At 44.2% G+C, this 14,254-nt stretch overlaps 3 protein-coding genes across 3 annotated transcripts; 1 reads left to right on the top strand and 2 right to left on the bottom strand.

Moving 5' to 3' along the window:
- Window positions 1-1,715: 1,715 nt before the first annotated feature.
- Window positions 1,716-4,564, bottom strand: LOC129582343 (golgin subfamily A member 6-like protein 26). The gene has a single exon (XM_055473854.1). It carries the CDS (start codon window positions 3,159-3,161, stop codon window positions 1,716-1,718), a length of 1,446 nt encoding a protein of 481 aa, XP_055329829.1. The 5' UTR covers window positions 3,162-4,564.
- A 1,523-nt stretch (window positions 4,565-6,087) lies between these two features.
- On the bottom strand, window positions 6,088-7,706 carry LOC129582303 (uncharacterized). The gene is made up of 2 exons (XM_055473803.1): window positions 7,499-7,706; window positions 6,088-6,930 (listed from the first exon to the last, which is right to left on the bottom strand). Exons 1-2 carry the CDS (start codon window positions 7,562-7,564, stop codon window positions 6,406-6,408), a joined length of 591 nt encoding a protein of 196 aa, XP_055329778.1. The 5' UTR covers window positions 7,565-7,706; the 3' UTR covers window positions 6,088-6,405.
- A 1,058-nt stretch (window positions 7,707-8,764) lies between these two features.
- LOC129582481 (uncharacterized) lies at window positions 8,765-12,679 on the top strand. The gene is made up of 4 exons (XM_055473994.1): window positions 8,765-9,390; window positions 9,731-9,963; window positions 10,874-11,120; window positions 12,382-12,679. The coding sequence occupies exons 1-4, from the start codon at window positions 8,765-8,767 to the stop codon at window positions 12,677-12,679; spliced, it is 1,404 nt and encodes a 467-aa protein (XP_055329969.1).
- Window positions 12,680-14,254: the final 1,575 nt, after the last annotated feature.

The following is a 14,254-nucleotide window of genomic DNA, read 5'->3' as shown; positions in this document are numbered from 1 at the left end:
GCTTTGGCCTGATACCATTGAGCGATCAGGTCATATCCATTTGCCACCGCCTGTCGCCAGCCGCCCGAATTGCGCAGCCGTTGCCACTCTCTGAAAGCGAACAAGTTCGGGTTCTGATCCGGCGGCGTATTCGCGAACTTGCATCCCTGGGTCTGATGATTGCCATACATACAGTATTGGCACATCTGTACACCGTTTGCAACCCATCCATCAATCATTTGAAACTTGAATTCCGTTCGTGACCCCTGATTCTGCTGGAAGTTATTCTGGTTTCCCCTATTTGGCTGGAAGTTGCCTTGACCTTGACCTTGATTCTGGAAGTTCCCTTGACCTCCATTCCAATTTCCATTACCATATCCGTTTCCACCGAAATTTCCATTGCCCACTCCTTGTTGTGGTAATCCTGCATTCATAGGGGCCACATTCTGTGGTGCCGGTGGAGCCACATTCTGAGGTACCGGTCTCACTTGAGCCGCCGCCTGTATCGCAGCTACCATTGCGTATGTAAGTGGCTGTCCCGTCTGGCTATCGATAAAGGTCACCTCCTTTGTGACCTCTTGCACCGGGGCTTCTCTGCGGTATTCAACCGCCTGTTGAACCGGTGCTGCCGCAATCCTTTGTTGTGGCACATTCTCAACTTGTCCTGTGCGAATTGTGACATAGTCCTGGTTGCGTTGACCTTTCGGTGCTTTGTACTTTTCTTCTCCAGCTGACCAATGTCGGAAGAAATCTTTGATTTCGGTTTGGCGTTCTACACTGCTGTGTGCGCAGTGCCTTATAAAGGTCACTGTCCGCTCTGCATCCTTCGATAAGGAAGCCGACTGCTTGCTTCTCAGTAATAATCCTTTTCGCCTTGTATTTCATGATCGCTTGATAAAACTGATCAAGAGATTCCTTTCCAAGGTCAAATTTCCTTGCCATGGCTTCTCGTAAGCCGAGGACTTCTTCATCACGGTCACCGTATTCGTCTTTGAATTTGTTCATCCATTCTGTTATCGTATACTCCATCTCTTCCTGGAGTGCGATTTCCCTCTCGCCTTCGAACCAAGTTTTTGCTGGTCCTTTCACCGCGCTAGCTATTTCGATCAGGACCTGGTCGTCCGTAAGTTGATAAGTTCGCTGAGTGTCTCGGACCAGTTGTGTCCAGCCATTGACTGCATCGCGACTTCCGTCAAAGGTCACTAACGTCGTTTTCCGAGCCATCGAGTTGAGCGCTTTTGTCAATTGCGCCGCTGTCGATTCTGCTGTCAGGTCATCCTCTTCTTCGCTATTTTCATCATCATTTTGGTTTCGTTTCGCCTTTCCGTAACGGGACTTCCGAGGGCGTTCTTGTCGACTGGGGGGTCTGTCCCTGAGCCTTTCGTCAATATACACATTCGTTTCAATATGCGGGGGAAATTGGGAGGGATCGCCGTGACTCATGTGCGGATAGCCTCCTGATGGTGGCTCTTTGTCATCTTTGACCTTTTCACTATCCTTTTCGTTTTTGACACTTCCGGTGCCCGTACCGGTTCGCAGTGGCATCTCGAAGTGGAAGCTTTTACCCGTGCCCGTTTCATGTGCTTTACTGTAACTGGGCGGGGGAGACTCCACTGTTGCTGCCTTGACTCCATGTTGAACGAGTTGTTCATCCTTATGTTTGTTTGACATCTGGAGGACTTTATTCTCGTCCTCAAGGCGTTTAGTTCGCAGCTGAAGTTCCTCTCTTTGCCTCTTCAAATCGGAATTTTCCAAGTCGACCTTTCGTAGGTGTTCGTGCAGCTTAAACGTCTCTTGCTGCGTGACCTTTTCGTTATCCTGTTCCATCTTTTGATGTGCTCGACCAGCTCGGTTGTTTCTTTTTCAAGTTGCTTATATTGTCCAGCGGCTGCTCTCAGCTGATTCTTGATCGCGATCAACTCATCATCCTTTGCCAGTGCTGTGGTAGTCATTTCGAGTAGTTCGCTATTTAGCCTCGTAACTTCCTGGCTCTTTTCTGCGACTTGTTGCTGCCACACTTTATCCTTCCGCTCCAATGCTGTAACCATTGTGTCCATTCGACGTGCTTCCTTCTGCCATTTAAGTCCCTCCTTGGTGACCTTTTCAATGTCTACCATGACCTTTTCATTCTCCCGGTTGACCTTTTCGATTTCTTCTTTCAGGCGTTCCCCTTCAGTGGCTGTAATGTCTCTTGCCTCGCGCATCTCTTTGATTGCGTCGTTGCGTAACTTTTCAGCTTCGTCTGCCCGTTTCTGGTGACCTTTCGACTCGTGTTGCAGGGTGCTGACATCTTCCTCCCGCAGCTTCAGGTCATTCCTGAGCTTAAACGTTTCCGTCGCCAACTTTGTCAATCGTTGTGTAGCCTCTGCTAGGTTGGCGGCGTATTCGTCCCGTTTAGTTTCGGCTTCGGTGACCTTTTGACGCAATTTGTCACACTCGTCCTTCAATTCCGCCAAGTGCCGTGACCTTTCGGCTGACTCGTTAAGGTCACTGACTGCGAGATGACCTTCCATTTCTCTGTCATCTACCATTTTCAGGTACTCCTCAGCAAGCTCTTTTTGACGCTCGTATTTAATCTTCCATTCGTCCGCTGTGCTTTCCAAGTCAGCTTGTTGTTGCTCCAGTTCATAGATACGAGCATCCAGAGATCCTATCCGATTTTGATATTCCTGTTTCTTCTTCGCCACCAGGCTTTCCTTGGTTTCAAGTTCTTCTTCCAACTCCTTCACGCGTCTCTTCAGAGTTGACGTGGGACTGTTAGGTGACGGTGGTTGTACGTTGATGACCTTTCCTGTTGTTGTCCGTTCAATAAGGTGCTCCGGTATCTCTTTGAAAGGTGTCATCCCTTCAGCACGGTCAGCTTGTCTCATTGCGGATTGGAATGACATATTCATAGTCGTTTCATCGTCCGTGAAATATGATTCATTGGACTCATCTGAGACCATTGGAGTTGCCCAAAGGTCATCGTCTGCCGCTTTGTCATTCAGCGAAAGGTCACTCAATCCGAGCTCAGCCAATTCTTCTTCGGTAACCTTTGTCTTTTCCATTTCCACTTGAGCCGGGTTTGCGTTTTTATCCTGCTCTTCTGTTCTGACAATGGTAGCATCCAACTGTGATGCCCCAACTGCCTCCGCTTCCATTTTTGTGGTTCCATCCTCACCAGTGACCTTTTTCTGGTTCATCGGTTTGCCTCCCGCCGCAGACGCGGGAGTTTGCTTTCCGTCACCGCTGGAGCTCTCTTCGTTCTGTATAGCTCCGAGCGCCACTTGGTATGTACTGTCATGTCACTGCCTTTGCTGTCCTTTCTTGCAAAGGTCACAGCCGCTCGGGTCTGTCTATCGTGTCCGACTGGACGCGCGAGCGACTTGTATTCCTTCTTATACGGATCGACTGCGCCTTGCTGTGATCCGCGGGAGCTCCTGCTTCCCTGGCTGCTGTTAGATGTCGGTTCCACATTGTCTTTGTCCATGTTGATCGGATAACTTTGACGCTCCTGCCAATTGTTCTCACACACACGTTATCGTATGGTTTATTCAGTTGTCCTAAAGGTCACTTTACAGTTCGAAATTTTTTTAAGTCCCTTTTAAAGGTCACTTTTCGGTTGAAAAATTTCGACTAAGTTCCGTTTAAAGGTCACTTTTTCAATAAAAACTTCGAGAGATTTGCCCTAAAGGTCACTTTTCAGACAAAACTTCGAATCCGCTTTTACAGTTTAAAACACGTTTACGAATGAGATCCTACTGCTGCTAATATCGTTATACTATTACAACGCAATTTTAACTTCGATAAAGGTCACCGTTGATCGTTTGCAGATCTTAAAGGTCACTCGAGATGTCAATTCAGTCAATTTTAATTTTTCGGTAAAGGTCACTTTTCGGGGTCAAAGGTCAACTTCTGATCTCAAAGGTCACTTTCCGACTCAACTCAACTTAAAAGGTCACTTTCCAGCTCAGTTTAACTTAAAGGTCACTTTCCGACTCAATTTCACTTAAAGGTCACTTTCGAGCTCAATTTCAGTTAAAGGTCACTTTCCAGCTCAATTTCAAGTTCAAAATCACTTTCAACTCAATTTCTGTTAAAAGGTCACTTTCAGTTCAACTCAACTCAAAAGGTCACTTTCCCTTTCAAATATCTCATTTCGATTCCTATTTCTCATTACAACTCAAGTTCAACGGGTCACTTTCCAGTTCAATTCAAGTTAAAGGTCACTTTCCAACTCAATTTCAGTTAAAGGTCACTTTTCCCTTGTCTTAACTCGAAAGGTCACTTTTCCTTTCAAATATCTAGTCTCAAGTCGAAATTCTCGTTACAACTCAAGTTCAGCGGAAAATCCCCATTTACGTTGTTTACTTCGTTCTGATTGGTCGACTAGCTCAAAATATTCAGTTCAGATTTCAGCCAATCACAGCTCAGATAACTGACCAATCACATTAGGCCACTTAAATTTTATATCAGCCTGACGTCACGGTCAACGGCCAGACATGCGTGCCGCGTGCAAAACTCCGCCTACTTCTATGCTCAGCTCAGTACGGACCAATAAAAATTGACGATTTTACCATCTAACCAATCCCGTAATTAATAACGGCTTTTCTACCTGTTCACCGTCCGTTCCGCGGGGAAATGATCCAGATGATCCGATTCTTCTCCACACTCCGTTCCCGCGCTGCCGCTTTTCCGTAGCGGTTGTGCCGCACGCTTTTAGTCAGTTACTGTGCCGGCTGACTGCCGTAGCAACAGTAGTGGCGCTCTACTCCAGTTTGGAGGAGTCTGATCTGGTCTTGTCCCGTGCACCCCTTTTGGCGCTTCGCCGCTTGTGGCCCACGGCTTAGGATTCGCTGAATCCTTGCCGAGTATCAGTGACACCAGTGTAGGTCTTCGCTGAAGACTCTACACCGAGGAACACTGACGACTGAACTCTTGTACTCTTGCTCAGCTGAGGAAACAGCACAGGTCTTCGCTGAAGACACTGTACCGAAAACCAAAGCTGGAAATCCGCGTCCCGATGGAGTTGCACCGCTTGTGGTGTGCGCTTTGCTGTTGCACGGACCTGTGCCTTACTGGTCACAGAAAACACATCAGATAACAGGCCAACTTTGCCTGACACAATTCAGTCAGAGAACCGCTGTCGGCTCTGCTACCATCTAATGCTAGATCCAGAATGGATCCAGGGACGGAGACAGAAACGGAATCTATCCCGTGGAGTGAGCTATGCGATATGTATAGCGAACTACGCGGAATCGCGAGACGTCGCACCGCTAATAGCCAACTTTTAATAATATTGAAAATCTGCACAACAGAAATCAACAAGTGATCGGCGCAGCTCGATCGCAAATCGTAGAGCCAATTCAACAGTGTGTAACACTGTGCAGCACGTGCTATGCCGCGCCCACTAGCCAATCAGAGCGAGACACAACACAGACACGTAATCCAGCTGGCGTAGCGTCGTGGACGTGAACGCTAGTGAACCCCCGCTCACAACCGGATACTATTAACAAGTCAATGAATTGTTGGCGGCAGCATTACAAACTAAATAAAAAACTAAGGCGATTACAGATACATCAAAAGATTCCAAAGAAAATAAACGTAAGTCATTATGCAGGTTTATTACAGTGCCGTTTGCATACTGCAGTACATGTAGTTACATTTATTTACTGTACTTTGTAGTTAATTTCAGTACAGTACCACAGAATATCGCTGCGCTCCGTGATGATTACCTATGATTGTGAATTATGCTTAGCCAGCTTAGGGTATGCCGATGGCAAATTCGGTTGCTAGTCAACAAGTCAGTTATTTTAACCATTCTCTTGCTACCCCACTTTGGCAGTTTCCGGTACTGTATCGAGATGATAATACTATGTAGCTCAAAGCAGCCTTGGATAACAGCCACGTTCGCAGCTGCGAACTCGCTACTGTTCGTGAAGGTTATTATTACCAGCCTTTCGCGCTGAACAAGTCTCTTATATTATGCTCACGATTCACTAGTTGATGCCGTGGTATTTTAACTAGCGTTTGATCAATTCTGCTGCTCATCTTTTAATTCCATAACAAAAAAATAATAAAATCACTATGTAAAACGTGCTTATCGTTTTTTGTGCATGGGTTGGTAAGTACTGGCAAGTACGACTTAGGTCCCAAAACGTACCCAATGGCCCACAGTCATGGCCAATGGTCAAATTTTATTCCACGTTAGATAGGAAAGATAATACGAAAGATCCTATAAATCAATAATCTGAAGCAAAACGTAAAGGTTTAACGAAGCACCGTATTTTTATAACAATTCTAAAAAAGTTTGAAAGCTTTTCGACCAGAAATAACCGTCCGTGGTGCTAGAACGGTTAAATAGTGATTTAAAAATCAGGCAAAAAAATTTTCTACACTATCTTTTTCTCATGGACACGGATTCCTCTGTACTTCAAAACACGTCAGCTATGCGGCAAATCTGGTCATCGACAACACAGATGTAGCGCGAGCGCCGCCTGGACGATGGCACTCCACATACACCAGCAACGGGCGGCCGGAGCAGCCGGCTTTTACCGAAGGATCGTCCGCCTTAAACGAACAGGACGTAACCTTTCCATTACACGTCTCCTTTACTTTGGCTAGGACATCCAGATCTGGGCACGCCGGATCCACCGTTTTGCTTGTTTCTAGCAGACGCTCTTCCTGGGCGGTAGCACTGTATTCAGCCGCCACCACCCGGGCGAACGTCGGTCCCCATGCCATCTTTCCGCGTTCCGGTAGCCCGTCATTGGGTCGCTCGGGACCCGCTGGGCAAATTAATTTCCGGGTGCGTCCGTGCGGAATGCTGACGGAGAAGATGGGTGGGTCGATGGGTTTCTGGCAGAATGGGCACTCGTCAACTTCATCCGGCGGATTAGGCAGCGGTGAAGGTAGATTCCACATTCCTCTTGTCTTGCTTGGTGAAGCGAGAGACTGGTGGCTGTCCGTTGCCTGCAATGACAATTAACATAGATTCATAATCCATCGTGTTATGGGATTTGACCCGGTAAATCCTTCACATTCAGGTCCCCTTGCTAAAGGTATTGCGATTGATCATTCCATTCCTAAAAGCTTTGTAAAACGAATCCTAATACATTCCATATACGGCCAGCCTGGCCAGGTACCTTAATTGGTATTCGTTGGCGTGAAATCAGGTTAAGCGAACATCCAGTTGGGATATTAGTGAAATAAGATTTCAAACGGTTTAAATACTCATCGGCGCATAGTTATACAGACAGATCTTCGTGGAAAATTAGTACTTATTTAAAAATTCACATAAATTAATGACCGTTTTCACATACAAATTTTGACGAAGAATTGTCTGTAAAAACGGTGCGCCCATAATAAATAGGTATAAAGACCGCTCGATTCTTCTTATTAAATCGAAACGAACCAAATTGACGCCCAGGCTATCCACGCCAGTTTTTACCCACGAATCTTGTTAAACGTAATGAGTACTCATTATTGTAATAATATACGCATATTAATAATGCACAGTATTTGCGAAAACAATTCTTACTGCGGTAAATTTCAGGGAGAAGTAACATAACAGATAGCAGACATTATGGATCCTGAGGACAGCCATTTTACACTAACAACAAAATTCTGGATGGCCGTAATGAAGCTCTGTGCAAGTTTTCACCAAAGCCGAACCTCTACCATAAGCCGGGTATAGCGCATACCGGCGGCGTGCTCGCAGTTTTATACAGTGAATAGTAAATACAGATCTGTACATTACAGTTTTTGAAGTGGTGAGACCGATAAAATCAGCTACTGTTGCAAACAAACTGTTTGCAAAGCACTGCATGTAAAGCATTTACTGGAGTACGTAATAACATCATGGAAACTGGTTTTCAGAGGCAATAAAAAAATTTACCGACACTGCGGTACACGTGTAATTTCTGCAGCTGTTAACTGATGTATTTAAAAGATATTAAATAAAAGAGTTTTTAAACTTTTGCTGTAAAAGGCACACAAGACAAAATAGTCTCCCGAATTTTTTACATCGGTTTATCACATTCCTGCATATACTGGCGTGAAAACCGTTTATGCTTCATATACACACAACATTCGGAATGAAATTCGATTCCAAAAGGTTGAAATGCAAACATGTGCACCATGCTTATTCGACACTAGGCATGTCCGACTGTTTGCCATATATTATTTAAGTAAATAAATCTTTAGCTTTTTTTAAATTTTAACATCACGGAATCAGGATACTGCCCACCGAATGCTTTATCAAGCGGAAACTTCATCAAGTGTGAGGATGTATACCGGCTGGTTACGCTATGCTCTTACATGATAAATGTGCAACACGTACATGCACGTGCAGCATCCAATAGTGTATATTGATCCCACATTGGAGCTCTTTCCGGTCATTTATAAGCACCCATAATGCGATACATTAAAAAGTATTTATGTCACCGTGAAAGTAACTTATTCTAACGCGACGCGACAGGCTAATGGATGTCCCGCTGTTCATTCTAATTGCCGGCAGCGAATGCCTTATAAATCCGGCTGCACCTCTGTTTCTCATTTTGTACACGAAGTAGTCGCGTGCTGTATTGTAATGTGTAACCGTTATAATCCTACACAACCTACGATTTTTGTGGCTTCATTTCAAAACCAGGGTAAAACCCGGCTTCCAGATTTACCCAAGCAATTCCATGATTATCAATCGCCGTTTTTGTACACAACGACAGTGTTTGGTTTAATCATAGCAAAGCGTGTGACTATGGAGACTTCCAATGCGACGTCTGTGGTTACCGGTGTCACTAATGGGACAATGACCTCATTATCGCCGCTACTTGTGAAAATCGAAGCAATTATTGAAGAAGTCAATGCGACCACCGTTTCCAGTGTAATCAGCCAAACCCTAATGGGGAAATCCAATGAGACCATTTTTACCAATGCAACCAACGGGACCGCCATCCTGTTACCACCGTTACGCTACATCTTCGGGATGCCGCAGATTCTGGACGTGGTGTTCGCTACGGTTTCCCTCCTTCTCAACGGTCTAACCTGTCTGCTAATCCTCACAAACTACAGTCTCTTGCACAACGCTTTTTATCTATATGTCTTAAATCTGTCTCTCTGCATCGTCACCTCCTTCGTCGTCAACACCCCGCTGTACCTCGTGCAAAGCGGTTACAACCGTTTCTGGCTGGGAGAGCACGTCTGCGCTTTCTATCTCTACGGTGTTTACATTATCGGACCGTGGGCCATCTTCTGTCATGTTCTAATAACGGCCAACCGCTTCTGGGCCATCGTTTTTCCTGTGGAATACCGGGATTTCCACACTCCCCGACTGGCCGTCATTCTGTGCGGCGCGGCATTCCTGATGACGCATGTGACGATGTTGCCGGTGGTTGTGCTGCGGGAAGTATACGGACCGGCACTGCAGTACTACCGGTAATACTTTTAGTATCTAATTACAGCAGCATATGCTTTTCAATGTACAAGCTGCTTGTTCCGTAATATGCTTGTTCTGTGTATATGCTTGTTCCGTAATTTCTATCGCATCAACACAACAGCAAATACATTATTATTGTATAAAGGTTTAATACTTTTCTTCGGTTTAACTTTATGAGATACATGTAAGGTCATAAGGTTAATCTCGGGAATCGAAACCAAGACCTACATATAGTACAGTTCAAAGCAAAAACGTATTCCACCACTAGCTGGTTATGCATGTAAAGATCTCCATGTACATATAACGAACTTCATGTTCTTAATGAATTTATTATATTAGGTATCAGTGTACACTGAGCACACCGAGCAGTCGGATGATAATGACGGCCATCGCAGTGTGCGCCACGATTATCTGCGTCCTGGAGGTGCTGATTGTGGCGTCGTACCCGGTAATTTTGTATAAGTACCGGAAGCAGCGCCGGCTAAATCCCGCGGTGACACACGTAAGCCATTCTACGCAGAAGAGCAGCGGACATACGATGCGCTCGTATCTGGCCCACGCGAACCGATCAGGTATGCAGCCGTCAGTAGGCTTTGATGGCCAAGTGTATCGTGTAATTGTTTCTTCCAATTAAACAGTTTTTAATACCTCGTAAAAACCTCGTAGTGTGTTATTAGTGTATTATTCTTAATACCTCGTAGTGTGTTATTATGTACGTTCATGTACGACGATATAGATAAGTACTAATAAAACATTGTAAAAACCGAAACCCATTAAATTTAATGCCGTATGACACATGATTCTTTAATCGAAATCAGCGAAGAATCATAATTTTATTATGTGACTGGAATTTAGTAATCGGTGGCACTGGCGACCAGCTTACGGATCAACAGTTTTTGTATATAAAAGTATAAATTATTTCAACAGATAACGTCAAAAAACGGTTTATATGCGCCCTGATAAACCAAGCGTTTGGCATTCATGATAAATTTAAATTTAACAAAATGCATTAAGCGTAGTAATAAATTAAACTGCTCTCTTGTACGAGGTTGCCAAACCATGATGTACTTGTTATGTCACTGAGAACAATTGATAATCTCTGTTAGTGTACTCCTTACCAATAGTTGCGTGTGTGTCGCGAACACGTTATTACTGTGTTGTCAGGATGAATGGCGTTTTTATGACGCGCAACAACAGATTCTGAGTGATGTGTCTGTGTTTCCCAGTATGTGAACAAGAAACAGTCCTCGTAATAACCTGCACTCAGGGAAGTGCCAATACGAGCGCAAAATTCCGGCTGATGGAGTAGCGTCAAAGGTCACACCCGGTACATATGTTAAGAAAGACAAACAGATACAGGATGTTATCAGTTTTTCCTAATATGGAAAATCTAAATTCGGATTCTGTGAACAACTGACTAATATGCTGGTAATTGTAATATGGTAAATAATAATTGCAAGAAACCCGGTTTGTGCTTTGTAGAGAACAATCGCGACCGGCCGTTGTCTTCTGGTCCTTTCCTGACTGTGACTTTGTTTACCGTGTCTTACACCTTTCTAATGATCCCGGCGGCGTTCTACTTAAGCATGGGATCCATTTTCCGTTTCTTCTCCGAACGCACCTTTATCATCCTGTACATTCTCACCGTCCTGCAGAGTATTGTGGATCCGATTATCTTTCTAACTACGCTACAAGGTCTACGCAAGGCCTTGGTCAGAATGGTGCAACGGTGCCGCGGTTCTTATTAAATCATTGTATTGCCGCTACTGTCCTTTACAATAGTCTAACCACATAATAATTTTTGCTACATTTATGATTATTTGACTAATCTTGGTACCAATGGTTGATCGACGACATGGTGATAATAATTGCTTCTTTTAATGTAATAAACTAATCAAAGCTCCCTAAACATTAAATCAAAGTTATGGCGTACACAATAGCACGTAGAGACATACAAAATCATTAAAATACGATTACTACAGTGCATAATATATTCATTTGACAAGTAGTGGTTGCAGGACCGATAAAACTTAAAATCGCCCAGGTTGCCTTGAATGTACTCGTAGTATAAACTGTGCGCAATTATCGGAAAGCTGAAATTCGTACAACACAAGGCTAACGTTCTTTTCCTAACAGTTAAAATCTTCTGCAAGGATGGACTTTGAACAAATGAATAACTCCATAATTTACGGAGGGCTCGGATCAATGCTGCTTCCGGAAGGGCTGCCAGGGCTTATATTTGTGGAAGAAGATCGTGCCGTATATTCGTAATCATAAGAACTACGAAGTAAGGGAAGCAATGAAAACATTTCTTAGTTTATTTTAGCGCTCACACTATGTTGAAACGTTTTCAATTGCGGAATTTATTTGTAGCAAAGTCTTTTTGTAACCATATAAAGATATTCAATTTCCGGTTGTATTCACCCACGCGAGGCCTGCTTTGCGCGACAGAGAGCGGGTACACCTGGTTTACGCAATAAGTTTTAAAACAAAGTATCGACTTTCTACGATCCGGTATTGTACATTTTCGTATGTGTGTAAATTGTGTTTTACATTTCACGTATATAGTATAGACATGCAGGTGTAGATATGCAGGTACAGTATATGTTCAATACATAGTCTGCAAACATTACGAGCCGGCGTCTCTAAAAGCGTCTTTTACAATACATGCGTAGTCGGTACTGCCGAATGAGCCATAATTATTATTATGCGAAAGCGTACTGCAAAGTGCGAGCTACTTCCAGCCCTTGATTAATCAGCGCTAGATAACATCAAAGCAAATCACTCATTCCTCGTATCCGTTAATTCCATGCGGCGTACGAGTGGTGGCACTGCAGGCAGACAGTTTTATCATTCACTCCTTCCGCGTGCTGTACAAAACCACAACATCGAACATACTTTAATCACACAGAATTTATAATAATCTTAGCCGCAATAATGCACTTAATCATCTCTTTTCTCCTAATTTGTTTATCAATAACAATCGTCAGCGCCGATTCGGATGAAATGTACACGGACCCCGACTTGGTGGCGGAGGCCGACGACACCCCGACAGTCGCACCAGGGGAGCATGAGGAGTCGGAGACACCGGAACCCGGGGGCCACATGTCGGCGTGGTCGCCCCTGGAAAACACGTACACCGGGGCGGATGGCACCGTGCATCGCTACTGCGAGAATAACGACGAAACGGCCTGCAATAACCACTGTAAGGGGATGCATCGTAACGGCCGCGGGATGTGTATGGGGACGCCGGTGAAATGTTTGTGCCAAGATAACCGGAAGCGATAATCCCAGATGTGCTTGAACGTAATTCTCAGATTTTCTTTACATGCCTTTCGCTCAAATAATAAATTATTAGAATTTTTTTGTGTAGATGATACTTCTTTTTATTGTTAAAATTAATATCCCGATAATTGTGCCAACGAATTAATTAATGTGCGATAAACCGGATTGTGGATTACGGATATAAAAAATACACTGTGCATCGAAAGTGCACAATGTATAGCTTGTTAAATGCATCTAGCAAACAAATTTTTCCGCTTTGATTCATTGAAAACCAAGTTATTACTGCTGCATAAATAAATGTTAAAACATGTAGAAACTTTATCCCAGAGTACACAAGAAAAGAAAGCAGTAAACGAAGTATACAACAAACTTCCTGCTCAAATAAAAAATTATCGAAAATGCAGCTGCTGACTTCCGTCAGCTGTCGTTGCTCCAAGTAGCCGCGCGCCAGAGGGGCTGATAATGCACCTACGCGTTCCTCATGCAAAATCATATAGCGCAGTCTGCTATACAATTATGAAACCGATAAAAACGAAAGTCATCGAAGTAACGATCGTGTTAATCCGGCTGGCCGACCGTTTGCCAGAATACAGTACATTCATCGTTAGGATGAAATGAAAGACATGTCCGTCCAGTAAAAAATAATTCCGGCTACCACGCGGTAATACTCTGTATAACACTGAGCCGTTGTAATGTTACATTCTCTGCAAATTACCCAGTATATTCTATTCGCTGATGCAACCGGCATTCCGGCGTTGTAGGTACAAATAAGACAAGCCGTTAATTAGGCTGGAAGGCTTGCGCGTGGATAAGATCTTCCCCAAATTGACCTTTGGCCCGTAACGCTCGCTTCACATGGGTTATTCTCTCAGTATATTTCACACTGTTTCCTAGCACTTCACTGCCAACTAGTAGCACGCAAAATACAGACATGAAGCGCTGTTGCGTGATAGTGACGAATTATTGCGGTAAATTACCACAATCGCCGCCGTTGCATTACTATCCACCATGCCTGCGTATGCCTGGATTATTCTGATTCTAACCGGCTGTATACTACCGACGCTCACCTCCGACAGCGACGAACCCGAACCAACCGATACGTCGGCATCGGAGGAACAGAGGGAATCGTCAACGACGGCCATTCCGATGATGTCGGCTAACGTGGATAGTTCCGCCGTGATCCTCATCGGCACACAAGTTCACCAGCTCTGCGAGGACGAAAAGCCGGAAGAATGCAGCCAATGGTGTATCGGCAGGGGAAGTATCGCTGGTCTGTGCATGGGAACGCCGGTTAAGTGCGTCTGTATGACTTGATTAACAGTCTTCTTCAGGCACTCTGCCTGCTCTCCTTTTCTCATTCTGATTTCATGGATCTATGCAAAAAATTTGTACAGTATAATGCGCTGCCAGTAAATACAGTACGCACTGTCGCTAATTATAATTATAATAAATTATTTCCGCACGCGTTTTAACCCTTTCTCAAAAAGTTCTTCCCGAAATTGTGAGAGCTTTCCCTATTGTTGCTGTGGACATTTTGTGCAATTTGATACATATTACAGTGTGATTAAAATCTCATAT

Source organism: Paramacrobiotus metropolitanus, unplaced genomic scaffold, assembly GCF_019649055.1.
Source record: "Paramacrobiotus metropolitanus isolate TYO unplaced genomic scaffold, Prichtersi_v1.0 Parri_scaffold0000007, whole genome shotgun sequence".
Classification (NCBI taxonomy): domain Eukaryota; kingdom Metazoa; phylum Tardigrada; class Eutardigrada; order Parachela; family Macrobiotidae; genus Paramacrobiotus; species Paramacrobiotus metropolitanus.
Note: the sequence above shows the minus strand (reverse complement) of the source record. Positions and strands in the feature narration are given on the sequence as shown.

Bases quoted from the DNA above. Each gene is read 5' to 3' on its own strand.
- LOC129582481 (XM_055473994.1), top strand. From the start codon at position 8,765: ATGACCTCATTATCGCCGCTACTTGTGAAAATCGAAGCAATTATTGAA. The intron at 9,391-9,730 runs GTAATACTTTTA...TTATTATATTAG, and splicing joins CCGGCACTGCAGTACTACCG to GTATCAGTGTACACTGAGCA. The intron at 9,964-10,873 runs GTATGCAGCCGT...TGTGCTTTGTAG, and splicing joins GGCCCACGCGAACCGATCAG to AGAACAATCGCGACCGGCCG.
- LOC129582303 (XM_055473803.1), bottom strand. From the start codon at position 7,564: ATGGCTGTCCTCAGGATCCATAATGTCTGCTATCTGTTATGTTACTTC. The intron at 6,931-7,498 runs GTAAGAATTGTT...TTGTCATTGCAG, and splicing joins TCTCCCTGAAATTTACCGCA to GCAACGGACAGCCACCAGTC.
- LOC129582343 (XM_055473854.1), bottom strand. From the start codon at position 3,161: ATGAACCAGAAAAAGGTCACTGGTGAGGATGGAACCACAAAAATGGAA.